Here is a 14,383-nt window from a genome sequence, read left to right as displayed (position 1 = left end):
CTATTTCTGCGCCTACATGCAAGGTCATCAGATCCTAAGAAGACGTTCTACTTGAATCATAACCTCTTGCTACTATCCTATCGTGTGCGCATGTGATGTCGCTGCATCTTCATTTTCAGGGGCAAGGGCCACACTAAGCCTAAGCGGGCCTCGTTTCCCTAGACATTCGTTTTCTAGACATAATCTTGATGCGCCAGACTTGATACGGCGGAAAATTCGCTCAATACACGGAGAACTTCCCGTAAAACGAAGGTCGTTTTATAATCTGCTGTCAAAGAGGTCGACGACGGGCTTCTCTGCGAAGGGGGCTCTGGCTGTACCAAATGCGACACGCTTCTTCGCATCTTCGTCAGCTTTAAACGAGCAGGATGTAATAGAATACGCCCGTTGAAATGCTACTGCAACCTATCTCATCCCATGCATCTCTTGCAGGGCATCATTTGCGGTCTTTGCGTTGGCAGCATTGAGGTACGAGCCTCATTCGTAGACTTTGGCAGGATTTGCGATGGTCGACAATTTACAACATCTCCAGACACTGTCCGAATTGCTCGACCGCCTAGCATATTGCCTTTGAAGACCGGAGAACAGGTGATGAGCTAAAGTCCAAGTGCAAGGTTTATTATTGCCGACGTGCAGTCACCCAATCCCCACTCTGCTGCAACAGGCAGTTTCAGTCGTGCATTGACAATGTGGACGCGAATGCTCGCACAGTGTAGATAGCTGCAGACTCAATCCTGAACTGGCTGGGCTTGCTAGACACATCTAGTCTACACCCAGAGGGTAACCATTTAGCCCATCCTAGCGAAGGAGGTACTATGCCTATGCCCCACAAGCGGCCGTGCAATTTGAGCCTGACGGGACCAACAACAGGCGCGGCATATCCCAATTGAATTAATTTCGAATCTGGGCTTCTTTCGACACTTGTTCACCTGGCGGGACGATTGTCCGATCGCCGGCACAATGTAACCCTACGATGAGAGGAGCAGACAGCATCTCTTGTGCAGCGTATAATAATGAATCTTCACCACAGAGTCCGGATAAATAACAAATTTGGACATGCCCTCGCTATATCCTCCGTGCCTAAGTGTTCGTCAACAAGCGCAGCAGTGATAAGCAAAGCCACATAACCAGCTCAAGCTTATCACTATGCAACGTAGCTAGAGGGAAAGGGGCATCGCTTCAAATAAGGTGTTTCGCGCGGTGAAGCGTATCACTACCAGATAGCTAGAGGATGCTGATTAGCATTGCTCTCACACAGCTTGTTTAGCGCATGAAAATCTGTGAGAGCTACTTCACGATTGATTTTGGAGAAATTCGATGCGAGACTGAAGTTTGCTGTGATGAGCGCACCCTTATTGCAGCTCCTTGGGCGGTGGCTGCCAGGCTGCAGACCATGCAGAAAATGGCCAGCGTTTGCCAGATACATCAAATTAGGAAAAGGCGAACATTGCCACGTACTCTCCAAATAGCTCTAAAATACGACTCGAAAACCTGCACGCTGGTTTCCCGAATTATGATTTGCGGCTATGAATGAGGCAGCTGGGATTATCTAGAAACACAGCCATTTCTCACAGCCTTTTCATCCTCTATTCGGGATTATTCGTGATTTCCGACCTGCTTCAGAGTTTGGATGCCTTTTCAACCGCGCCCTAGTGGTCCGACACAAGTCAAAGGCTTAGTGATCCCTCACGGTCGTCTTTACAACAACTCGAAATCATTGGCGAAAAAGCAGGTCAGCCACGCGCTCCACCATACTTGAATCTCCCGCTCCAACCTAGCTAAGAGTCACATCAGGGCAATTGAAACGACCAGAGGTCCCACATCGCACATGATCAGGCGGTCTCCGACGGACTTGATATTGGATTAGGCGTGGATAAGCTAAGGTGTAGATTTCTCAGCACGCACGATCATGTATTCAGGAGCGCGGAGAGGACAATAGCAAATGTATACCTTTCTGTCGTGCCTTGTGCATCTCGTAATCGTGGCCGAAGGCTGTGAGAGTAGGCTCGTGATTAAGCCTCTCTCAAAGATTGGTTGGCAAAGTCTGCTCCAATACGTCAAATTGCTGGACATGCATTCGCACAGATGGGTGTATGCTTTTCTTGAATTCGCCAGACATTTTATCTCTCTGAAACTATTGTCGGGACTCTAGAAAGGTCGCGTTTATGCGGTTATCAAGTGCAAAATAAACACGTTTACTTTACCATGCACTTACGGCAATACTCTAAAGAGTACGTATTAAAAGCGTCCTTCTAATTACAGGAGGTACCCTGTCTCCTCCTATCTATCGTCTGATCCCGCAAGTAAGTGTCTCGATTACAATATCCGAAGCAACATATATGGGATATCTTTTAAACCGCCAGAGAAGCCTTATTTTAGTGGCAACATGTTCCTTGATTAATCATTACAGCGCTCTCAAAGATTCAGGATAACGACTACTGTCTGCATCACTTCGGCCGCCACTACGCTTATAGCCGTCAATATTGAAAGCGGCTGCGTCTCTTGACGCTTGCGACTCTCGAATAACGATAGTTGTACAACGAATGTCTAGAACAGACGCGATCCTGACTAGGCACTGCATAGGGTAAATGTCTATTAGCCTCTTGAAGCACGAGTTACTAGCAAGGTAGAAGTGGTTGGACGGCTTATACTAATTGGGATTTAGGGGGCTTGTACGCTGAACAAATCCTTAATAAGAATTAGCAATTTTCGATAATGTAAGACTGCTTTTGCAAGCAGATTTATCAATGGCTTATGTGTCAAAGTCCGACTATCCTTGACCCTGTGAACATGGAAATATTGTTAGCAGGCAATTCTCTCATTTCTCAATAAGGTCGGCCTTCGCGCAGAAGACGGTAGTGGTTCATTTTGATAATTCAGCAGAAAAGAACTCACTTCATCCACTCGTGGATAGAATTCTCTCGCTTGACGTAAGAATTGGAACCGTCGCTTGCTACGAAGAGATATTTGCCTCTGAAGCTTATCGATATCTACAAGCTACTGCGAAAGCACGTGGGCCAACACAAGCTCGACGCCTACGCTGACTTGTACCACACACTTATATCTCTTTCTCGTACGCACTAAAGACTCGCCGTGATAAGCTATTATACTATATCTACTGTTATTAATCCTTATTGAGACTCCTTCAGCACCTATAAGAAGTATGTATTTAATTCATAAATCGATTATCATAGTATGCTTAAATTTGTGGATAAGGAGCCCATTTCTGAGGGCATTTGATGGTATATGACATTGGAGATCTTAAACAGGTAGAAGAGTAGCAATACAAATGACTGGCTCAAAGGTGCTTACAGCATAACAAGCATATCGGAAAAGACCCCTCCTTATCCAGCCACTTCTATGTCCTCCTTCTCTACCTCACGAATAAAACCTATGATAAAGATGACATCTTCTTTTTTGGGACTCGACTAGTAAAGAGAAGCAGAATTTGAACTCAGCCTTGGCAGAAAGTGTTTCTTTCGCAAAGATAAGGTGGAGGATTCCAAATAAATATGCCCCTAAAGAGAGAGTATTGAACTTGCTCGCTCTCTAGTAGAAAAGGTAGAGGGGCTAAAAGGGGAGATGACCTTGTCGAAAGGGAGATCATATCCAACGCTCCAACATATTGAGACAGTATAAGATTGATAAAGTCATGTGTTAAATAAGCGAAGAAGCCCCTGAATACATTGCCGATCTTGAGGAGAGCCATAGCAATCTAGCGGCCATAGGGCTAGCATACCTGGTGAAAAAACACTCTAGCATTTGTAACTACTAGAGATACTGACATTACAGTAGCATTGCAAAACAAATTGTCAAAGTCCCTAGCCACGGTTTCAAATAGCCTTGGTACCCGCCTTTTATCGCCATGAGATCTCAGGCTACAGGTGTCCGCTTTAATAGCTTCTCTGATATGCGACAGCATCGAGTCGATACTCTAGTCGTTTGAATAGACGTTGATAAATGGTGAGGATGTGTATCAGGTTTGTGTTGAGTATTTGAGAAAGGACAGACCTGCACGTTGTTTGTGTAAGTGAATGTTAATTACATGCTTAGAGTGCTAATAGCGTAAAGCCATTTTGGTTCAATATGCCTGCGGTCCCCTTTCCACCCTTTAGAGCTGACAAGATGTCATGTCTCAGCACTACAACGTATGTATTAATCGCCTTAAACCTACTGTCTCAAGGTGATGATAGGTTGCATGCTAAAGTCGTGTTCAAGCACGATCTTCAATCTCGAGAAGTTCTATCCATGATGACCCTCGTCTTGCAAAAAACCTTGATCTTTAGCTTATCTATGCTCTCTTGTTGTCTCACTTGACAATGACAAGCGTATTCTCTGTCCTTTGAAGAGCGGCTCTAATTTCTTGAGGAAGGTTTCCGAAGCGGCAGTACTGCTCCAATGCATTTTCTCCTAAGCTTTTGATCAATGATGTGATCGTAGGAAGCTTTTCCGCGAGATGCAAGAAGAAATCAAATTGTGAATCCCGAAAATCCTTGACAATGGTCGATGGAGAGATCTCTGGGCAAGCCTTGGTCAGTATCTAGGTGGCGTACGTGTTGCTGCAAAGTATATACTTACTAACAGTAACAAATACGAGGACGGCTCCAGATCCTCCAAATTCCTCACAAACCTCTAACCAGCGCTTGCCTTGTCGGTAAGCGTTTTTCAGCTCTCCTTCCTTTGCCTTCAGCCCCGTTTCTGACATATGCGGGCTTTCCTGTACCGCAATATTTTCTAGCACACAAAGGTGTGGTGCCAATTTCATGTTGTGTCTGCTAGAGGGATGGCGGATATCGCAATAATCTTCGCTTTCTTTTTCTACTAGCCGCGCCAGCGTCATTTGAGCGAACGCTTTGTGTATCTTGTAGTGGAAGCCTGTGCCTCTGATGATGTCGATGGCCTTTAGTAGATCAATCGGGTCATCCATATCCCAAGTCGAGGGCAGATCAAAATCTGCTTGTCCTTTGGATTCTTTCCTATCGGCTAGATATTCGTATAGCTTTGCGCCCTTGCGCTGTAACCATAGTTTTGCAAACTGGTCTAAAACCTTGATAGCTCGGGTGTACGTAAGAGGTTGATTGACTGGCGTTTTCCTCCATGCTTTGGTTATAGCGTTCTGGAAATTCGTGTCTTGTCGCAAAATCCCGGTCTCACACCGCCCAGGATCCGAGATATCTATTTTTGGTAATAAAGGTGGCTGTACAGTCGTTTGCGTAGATTGAAGCAAAGATGTAGCAGAAGAAGATGGTGGTTTATCCTGACTGTCCGCCCCCGCACCGACTCCATCTTCTCGATCATCAACTTCGTCTTCTTGGTGATCGAATTTATCGTCCTGATGGTAAGCCTCAGTCTCTTGGCGATTGGTATCATCTTCTTGATCATCAACTTCGTCAATTTGATCGTCGGCTCCACCCTGTGAATGATTGGAATCATCTTCTTGGGGGTTGACTTGGTCAGAGCTGACACTCGTACTGTCCGAGTGTGAGGTTGAATTTGATGAAAGAGCATCTTTATCTCCTGGGCATGGAGAGTCTGACGGTGTTAGGTCATTGCCATTTGTCAAAGTTGGCTGATGTGGCGTATCGCTTGTACCATCGGCATTTGCTCGTGCTCGCTTGTAACTTTGAGGATCAGCCATCTGGTGGAATTCGTTCTTCCTTTTATTGACAAAATTACGTTGAACAGCTTGCGTCGCTACTTTAATCGCCGCATTCAAATGTGCTTGCTTTTCCGCTTGGTGTTTCAATCTAGCAGATGTGCACGTCAACGTCACGTTTTTCAGGATCGGCGCAATATCGAATGGCACTTTCTCCGCAGCGGCTTGTATGAAGTTCTTGAACTCAGTGGATTGTACCACCGCTCGTATGCATCCTGTGGAGGCTGCAGTGCATGCATCTAGGTCGTCCTTTGCATAGTTGCATTTCTGAATTTCAGCCTCGGGCAAACCCATGATAGAAAGGCTTGACTTGCAGGGAACAAGAATGGTGTGTCCAAGAAAAGAGAGGCCTGTTGCTTGTGTAATTGCATAGACTGCTGGCAATGAGCCTTCAGACCTAGGATGTGAGCCAAGAAAACGATTGAAAAGGGGAAGACCTTTGTTGAGGAGCTCCTGATAGGTGAGTGATAGTCAAACTGGTCAGCGGTTAAAAGTCGTTCTGAACGATGACTGCAGATTTTCCAGCTCAGATCGAACTTGTATCGGCAATGTCAAAGGCCCTGTGGCGGTAGAACTTCGCTAGGTAAGCGCTCAAGGCAATATCGGAAGGCCGTTAGACTTCACAAGAGATGTAGGAAGCTATTCACAAGACTTGCTCTAACAAGTATATGAAGTCAAAGTCAGTCTACAGGCTTCATATCGGAGGGTGAGACGTCGTTCACCAACCTTTAATGTTCGTCACCTATAAAGACCAGCGATGTACCAGACCAGCGTTTCGAGGTTGCTGAGAGCGACAAGTAGAAGTTAGCCTGTCCAACATGTAAGAACATGTAGAAGAGGTGAAGTACGAAGATTTGTGGGCTGAAAGGTCGAAAGATCAGAGAATCAAAGTCTGTTGACTAGTCTCAGGAGGAGTGAATAAACTGTAGCTTGGATATGCGGGCGGCCAAATGTGAATGACGAGTAAGGGCTGGATGTTTCACTAACTTCGATAAAAAACAAGCCCAACTACGCAATGTTCGACAATCAGAAGCTGCTTCGCCAACGCATGGGACTGCTCACTTTGTGGCGAAAGACTCAGTCCGAGATCGTGAACGATTTTGGACGTAAAGTCGCAATCTGGACCCTTGGACGAGAGAGCAAAAATAGAGTACTGGAAGAAAATTGAGCGGTGAGAAATTGGTCTGTGCAGCATGATCGAAGACTAGATGCGATAATGTAGGAAGCTTTGAAGGTCAATGAAAGCTTAACGGCGCTGTATATGAGAGTCGTTTCAACCCGTGTGGCCGGATTAACGAGGCATTCAGCACAGCTGCGGACTATCGCAGTCGCAACATTGACATGCGCGACAGGTAAGTGGGAGCCTCGGCTTACGGTCGGAAAGTTCAGGCAAACGGGTGATGGAGAGAAGAATGAGAGATTTATTGAAGATAGAAGGTGGTGTGGCCTTGGGCTTCTAGGCAGTTGGCGGCTTGTTGTTGAGGGTGGATGGTGCAGTCTGAAGAGTCTCGTTAATAGGTCAATCTCGGAAGGATTGTCCTAGTCCCCGAGGATAGTAGCCCGCATATAGGATTGCACTATTAGAAAGGGAATGTTATGTGTCTAGTAGTAGATGCCGGGGCGTTGAATTGACCGGACCGAAGGTTGGAGTCTGAACGCTGATTTCTTCAATGCACGAGTATGAAAGGAGCAAGGTGCTTTCTTCGTGATGTGACTCACCGACCTGCTTCAAGCTCGCTTTTCGCGGCCTGGCTTTGGGGCGGAAGCGATAATTCAAAATTCAATGATGACACTTTCATCCAGAGCGCGCATGGTCAAGATAGCCGCTTCGTCATACAACCTCAGAGTTCGCACACGCAGGCCCCAGTCTGATGTCAAATCCCTTCCCAATGTTTTCCTCGCCTACCCAAGATCAGCGGCTTGACACCAACCCACAATTGCAAGCCTGACTTGACGTAGTGCACCTTTCTCGCGCTGAGTCCTGCCCATCCAGTCCTCACTTTGCCCTTAACTCAATAGCTCGAGCTTGAATATACGAAGCTTTAACGTGAACGAGACCGTAAGTCTTGCCTCGACTCCGGTAGACGTGATTATTCAGCCAAAGATTCAGATCAGAATTCTCAACTCAATTAAGTCAGCTCATGTCGAATTCGCTCCAACAAATGTCATAGTAAGACTCACTAAGCGCTGGAGGTCTATTCACCTTCATCCAGTTCTTTTTCAAGCAGCAAATTTTAGCAACATTCAAGACAGACTAAATTCGGTAATGCAGCAACACGGTTTATGGTACCCTCAATCAAGATCAGAGGGACACCTACATCTTTGAAAATCCTTCTGGTTTCGAGAATTGCAGAATCATTAGTCCCAACGCCGAGCCGAGATCCACCATTTCCGGAGATGCAGGTGCTCCCCAGTGGAGGGAAGACCAGCAAGTGGGCCGATGGACCACGTATCAGGCACCCAGAGGCGCACCAACCCATATGACGCAGCATCTGTGTCTTCAACAACATTCCCTGAACCTGCGCTTCTGGTGCCTCATGTACACAGCATCTTTTTGTCAGTTCCCATCTTCATGGAGCGTTAAGTGCATATCAAAACATGCAAACCCTGATGACCGCATTTTCAACAACGTGACAGCACGATATCGTCCAAGTCTCTGCACTAGCGCAACAACGTGCGAGAAGGAGCCGCTAGCATCAGGCTCCAAAACATTGTTGAACCAACATCGTGAGAAAGGGGCCGATAAGAATGGAAACGAATCAAGAGTCTTGCAATCTCGCTCAGACCCGCACACCAAATTCGAGGAATAAAAGAAGAAGGTCGAGTCCCGCAGACAAGATCAGTGAGAGGGTAGCCTATTCTTGCATATGACTTACAGTGCAGAGGTCGTGAAGGTTTGTACTAGGTGAAGGACGAGCAGTCTCTAGATCATTTAAGTATTAGCAATGGCTGGCGCAGATCCAGATACTTACACGCCATTCTCTCCTTCCCTTTCCCTCCCTCCACACATACAGCAGCTGCATCGGGACGGCTCGGGCTGGGTAACACGCAGACGCGAGGCGTGCACAAGAGGTAGGTAAAGCCTGCAGGTCACAAAGCCTGATATTTGCAAAAGTATGCATAGCATGCTCAAAGTTTGAGGAAGGAACACGCGAGACGCGAGTGCCTAGGACGGCAGTTAAATAGTCTTGAAATGGCTAGAGCTCTGTGGCATTGGTCTGAGCATGGTATGAACTCGATTGCGAAGGCTAGGGAAGGATGCGAGAGGAGACGGACCGGATCGTCTCGTAAGTCACGGGCGTATGTACAGCCCAAAGTTCTACTTCCTGCCAGATGGGGCACTGTCTCTCAACACTTCTCAATCCTTTGCACACATTCTGACTCTTCACCAAAAGGATGTATTCAGCTTGATCAAGCCCGCCTGCACTCCTGCAAATGCCCCCGAGCCTTCCTGGATCGATGACCATCGTCTGCCCATCTATGCCCCTCTCCTGTAAATGTTCCCTCCTGGTTATGGCAGAGTGCCAAACCGCCTCTGCTTCTTCTCTGTCCTGCATGGATCGTCATCGTAAATTGTGTTCCGGCTACCCTGAGGCACTACCTCCCCCTTCTTCCTTCATCAATCATGTCCCTCTCGTATGCTTCGTCCCGTTATCTTGACAAACGCCTACATGCGCTCCCCTCTACGTCCCTTCCCGGCCTGCGTTGTGACTGTCATCTGTGTCCCGTGTCTTGGCTCATCTTGCTCGACTTCCGCATCTTTACCTTGCTACTCAAGCACACTGGGAGGATGCCACCAGGTAGAATGTAGCTAGGCTCCCTGGCAAGAAGGGGAGTTTGACCTAGCGAGGGCTGCCACGGTAGGCTTGGTTGTTTTGTGGAGGGGTGGAGGTTCGCGCCCGATGGGAAGGCGGAGAAGGAAGGTGAGTAAGAGAAAGCGTGCAGGTAGTCTCAGCAACGGGGGTGTTGAGGCCGGCGTTCTCGCTGATTTCACGCCTGTGTATGCTGTTGTGGTGGAGTGCAGGATGCACAGAGCCAATGATCATGGGCAGGATCTTTAGAAGAGATCTTTAGACATGCCGATCGTGAGTCCTGCAGCACTCCCCTACGAAACGCGGGTATATGTGCATCTCAATACCTGTGTCGCCAGATGTCGTTCATACAAGAGGTTCGAGGGGATAGGTTTATGTACTGGAGGGATGAATCTGTTGGAATGAGAGGACGCTGGAGAGAATTAGGCGTAAGGACCAGCGACGAGCTTGCGGGAGCGCCCACAGAGAAGCCCTAGACTGCCCTAGGGTAAGGATTTCGACATTGAGGGTAGAGCCTACTGAATTGGCACGCTTCATTGAAGCTGTTGAGTGACAGGAAGGCCTTAGGCACAAATCGAAGTCAAAGTTTGGCAGGACGCGGAAACAATTCCCGAGAGTTCGGGAAGTCGCGGCAGTTGCCGACACTTGGTCTTCTTAGGGCTGCAGCCCTGAGGGCAACTCTAGGGCCTGGTCACGCTTGGCTTGTACGGGGTTAGGGCTAGGGCTGCCTCTTCAAAGTGGTTACAACCATCTTCACGTGATAGGATCTCCATCACTTCTCTCTCACTTCCCCATTCACAAGTTATCATCATCACTTGTGTCGGTTCAATTCACACAATGCGCGCAAAACGACAGACTCGTGCCGGCCTCTTATTCACTCTACGTCGACCGCCTTGCTACCTCTCACATCAATGCTCTTGACGCCGATCAGCCATTTACCCAGCGTCAAGCGAAAGCGCAACCACAGCCGCATCAGTGACAAATCTGTGGTCTCCGAAAAGACACGCGCGAAACGGCTGCCTCCAAGTTGTTGGGATCGACTGCCCAAACTCTCGCTTTCGGGGTACGCCCTTGAAGAGCAGAGACGTCGATTTGTACACGCGGACGCCACAGCTGCGTCTGGACCGCCACTTAATGAAGTCGTCGAACTCGGAACGCTGAATCAATTCGCAAGGCACGGCGGACCCGATCTGAGCGATATTCGTGGTGTAAGTTATGCACCTCAAATGCAGGCCTCCTACTGACCTGTGCTTAGTACCCTGACTGCACATCCGTACACATCTCCGACACGACTATCATGTCCCAAGCAGACACGAAGTGAAAGTCAAACCCGTCGCAGGGAAAGTCTTCAGGGCCATACGATGTCAATTCCGAGGATAACCTCATCAAAGGTCATGTTTATCTACCTGATCACGAATGCGACAACGGGAAAGGGACTTGCACAGCTTGGCCAGAGAAAATGGCTGAGCTACGTAACCAACTTGTGACTCCGCGGCATGACCTCACCCTTGACACCTTCACTGTGGATGATCACAGAGCATGGTGCAAGACTCTGGCGCAAGCCAGGACCGAGATTTCTGTGGGAAACAAGTCCTTCACAGCGACCACTGGTGATATGAGTATACTTGAGGGCGAGGACCTTTTTTGGAATAATCTTGAACCCCTCATTCCTGGAGTACAGCTAAAACAAGCAAAACCTGACTTTTTCGATAGTACTCAACCCTCGCAACTCTCACAAGTGCTCCTCGACATGTTTGGAACTCTTATTATTCCGTCGAAGCAACCACAGTCGCCCTGTATGCCAAACCTAATTACTGAAATCAAGGGGCCCAAAGGAACCTTCGATGTCCTCAATCGCCAGGCTCTCTACTCAGGCGCGTTGGGCGAGCGAGCTATGCACACCCTTATGGCGTACGTTGGTTGTGAGAAGGAGGGACTCAACACTATCCGCACACTAGCCTGCACCTTCATTGACAGCACTCTCAAAATTTACTGCCTACATCGTACGAAGCGCCCCAAATCAAATGCCAAACCTCACATTCATATGCAGCAACTGAAGGCTGTTGAGATGACCGAGAGTGCCGAAGAGTGGATCAAAGGAGCAACGGTGTACCGGAATGCGCGCGAGATGGCGAAAGCTTGGCGAGACGAACTGGTTCGGAAGGCGAATGCGCAAGCTAACAAGCCCTGCCATACTGTCCTCAAGGCTGCAACCGTATCGACATCTTTTGAATCGAATGAGAGTGGAGGCACAAGTGGCACCGCTGGTACCACGAGTACTGACGAATTAAATCCCGAATATGAGGGAAAGAGGCTGAGAACAGGGTGATAGATATGAGTCGTGCCGATAGCACGTAATGTACATAACTAAAAGCGGCAGAGAAGATTTCGGCCTCGCATGCAAGAGGCACAATAACGTGAAGCATGGATGTCCACGATTGCGACGTGCCTGCGATCTTGCTATTGCGAAATACTGCGCCCATGCTCACGTCTGGCTGACATTAACACACACATGATAGATAAAGCAGGTCGGCACTCCATACCACGGGCGAGGGTCAGCGACGGTGGCCTACACGAGGCATAACGGCCTAAGAAACCCCACTTACCGGCACAATCTGACCTACCTCCTCGATTTAGATAGCAAAATTAAAATACAACATTCTAGAACGACGCTATATGCCTACGTCCAACGCCTCTAGCTTCGAAAAAGCCCCCGCAATAGCCTATCCTCTGCTAACCCTCCCGTTTCTTAATCAACACTCTTAATGACTCCCCTAGTTCAAATGGTCAAATCAATGCTGACGACAAAACTGAACCTAGAAGTAGGAACGACGCCCACTTCAAAGCATGCTCCCTCATTTAAATCCGCCCTACGTCCTATAACAAGTCCGTGTTCCTACTATGCGATAGACCTAGTATAGGCCCTGCTTGCGGCAATGGGGGTGGGCCTGGTGTATCTGCATTGCTTGTGGTAAATCATCTTTTCAACATATCATCGCCAAAGGTTGTTGAAGCAAGGCTGAATGAATATGCGGGGTGCAGGATCTCAGGATTAGTGTAGATTGTGCACGTTTACACGCTTTTTTAAATATATAATTTCTTGCGCTGCATGCTATCTTCCCAAGTTGTTCCTCGCCTCAAAGTCTATGCTATGGCTTATAGTCTCGATGCTTTTTTCTTTGACACGTGTTTAAGTAAAGGCTGCATTTCTACTAAAGCTACTCTTAGAAGAATAGTCGGCATTTCAAGTTTGGGCGACTAGACAAGATCAACAGAATCCTAGACTCACACTTCTGCGGAATTTTGTTCCTTACAGGTGTCCTACTCTTCGTCCTTAGCCTATAACGATGTTTCTGCCGCCGTCAGCCGCCATCTTGTCTGACATCACCCTTGAGATGCCCACCTTCTTGGCTTCAACGCTCTCTCCAGCCTTTGGAGCTGTAGTATCTTGCGCTATTGAAGCCATGGGCTCTTAGAAGTGCACGTCCGAAGTATGCGAAAAGATTATTAGCATAAACAAGGTTTTGACTTTCTGCAAAGGGTTCTAGCGAGATGCGAGATGGTTGCAATGAAATTTCCGAAACCCCTTAACAGCATAATATACCTTTGCAGATGAATACGTTCAAAGCGGATATATACTTGCGTTGTTGTATAATGTACTTTCTTGTAGTTGCTGGAGCAAGGTACTACGTATGAATAAGCTAAGATTGGGATCTGTTGAAGTGAAAAGGATCTCATGTGGTGATAACTAACAAGTTGTGTCGAGAACAGGTGTGCTTTTCATTACATATGTTGGGAATTTTCGTTACTATACGTCTTGCAGAAGATTCTGGCCTTGCGAAGCCCAGTGTTCATTGGTTTAATGCGTGCATGTATGCTTAGAGTAAACGCGTTTATTTTGACGTTGAAATGGAAATTAAGGTAACTAAATGTAAAAGGCCTATATTAGAAAGCACCCAGGGATCATGATCTGTTTCCCACTACGAAATTGGTTAGATCCAATGGATGGCGCGACTCATGTAATTTCAACGTCAAGTTCTGCAATTTATCCCATCTTAAGTTTCTCCATGGAGGGGGAAGTCCCATAACGTCCACACGCCACGTGTACTATAGTCATCATGTAGAGGGATATCTTTTCAATCTACGAGACTAGTGCTCGAATGCTCTTAGCAAGTCGTTTGCCCAGATGCTTTGCAGTTCTATCAGAGAGAGCGACCTAAAATCGTGAATTCGTCTGTCAACCGAAAGTCTCATGCACATCGTCTCCAGATCTTGGTCGCGTTTGTGAGGGTCTCATTGAATAGCTTATCCTTGAGAGACCTTGGCACTTGAAGTATTACTGATTCGACAGAGGTAGACTCGTCGAATATTCTTGCTACATCTGGCAGAAGATCTTAACAAGGTATGAATCCTCCCACCGCGAGAGGCCTCGGGTATCACTGACATACATGAAACACAGCTCGTCAAGCTTGCTATTCGCGAATTAGGGAACGAAGTCTCGAAGGATGGTCAGTGATTGGATGTAATGTTTATAAATGTGAAAGATATCGCGATCATAGAATTATCCTAGCTCCTCAACAAGTTTTGGGCTAGCGCTTTCTCGAAATTAGAAGCGTTAGGTTGGCGATGGGATGCTCGGGATGGCCTCCACCAGAGTTGATGATTTTAGCTTAAGATTGAGATTCGAGGACCTTTGTGCACCGATTATTTGGCATTCCTGGACTACGTCGACCCCGTCCAACGCTAACATGCACCGAATTGCCGATTAAAGGATGACAATCATGACATGCGAGTTTTCTAAGCGAGTTTTCGCCTCCAGCAACGTCCTTACCATCCAATAGTTGCAGAAACTGCATGATAGACTTGGTCTTTTGCCTTCGTGTGGCTATCCTGGGGTAAGAGGCTAAATTACGCA

The 14,383-nt window shown here is 47.4% G+C and overlaps 2 protein-coding genes across 2 annotated transcripts; one reads left to right on the top strand and one right to left on the bottom strand.

The window, feature by feature from the left end:
* Positions 1-4,309: 4,309 nt before the first annotated feature.
* On the bottom strand, positions 4,310-5,950 carry KY384_000020 (uncharacterized protein; the record flags this gene model as incomplete). The annotated part of the gene is made up of 2 exons (XM_044808558.1): positions 4,310-4,518; positions 4,579-5,950. 2 exons carry the CDS (start codon positions 5,948-5,950, stop codon positions 4,310-4,312), a joined length of 1,581 nt encoding a protein of 526 aa, XP_044665710.1.
* A 4,429-nt stretch (positions 5,951-10,379) lies between these two features.
* KY384_000019 (uncharacterized protein) lies at positions 10,380-11,797 on the top strand (the record flags this gene model as incomplete). Its single annotated transcript, XM_044808557.1, has 2 exons — positions 10,380-10,676; positions 10,793-11,797. The coding sequence occupies 2 exons, from the start codon at positions 10,380-10,382 to the stop codon at positions 11,795-11,797; spliced, it is 1,302 nt and encodes a 433-aa protein (XP_044665709.1).
* Between the last annotated feature and the right edge of the window lie 2,586 nt (positions 11,798-14,383).

This window comes from Bacidia gigantensis (assembly GCF_019456465.1).
Source record: "Bacidia gigantensis strain McMullin 20006 chromosome Unknown contig_34, whole genome shotgun sequence".
In the NCBI taxonomy this organism is placed as follows: Eukaryota; Fungi; Ascomycota; class Lecanoromycetes; order Lecanorales; family Ramalinaceae; genus Bacidia; species Bacidia gigantensis.
Note: the sequence above shows the minus strand (reverse complement) of the source record. Positions and strands in the feature narration are given on the sequence as shown.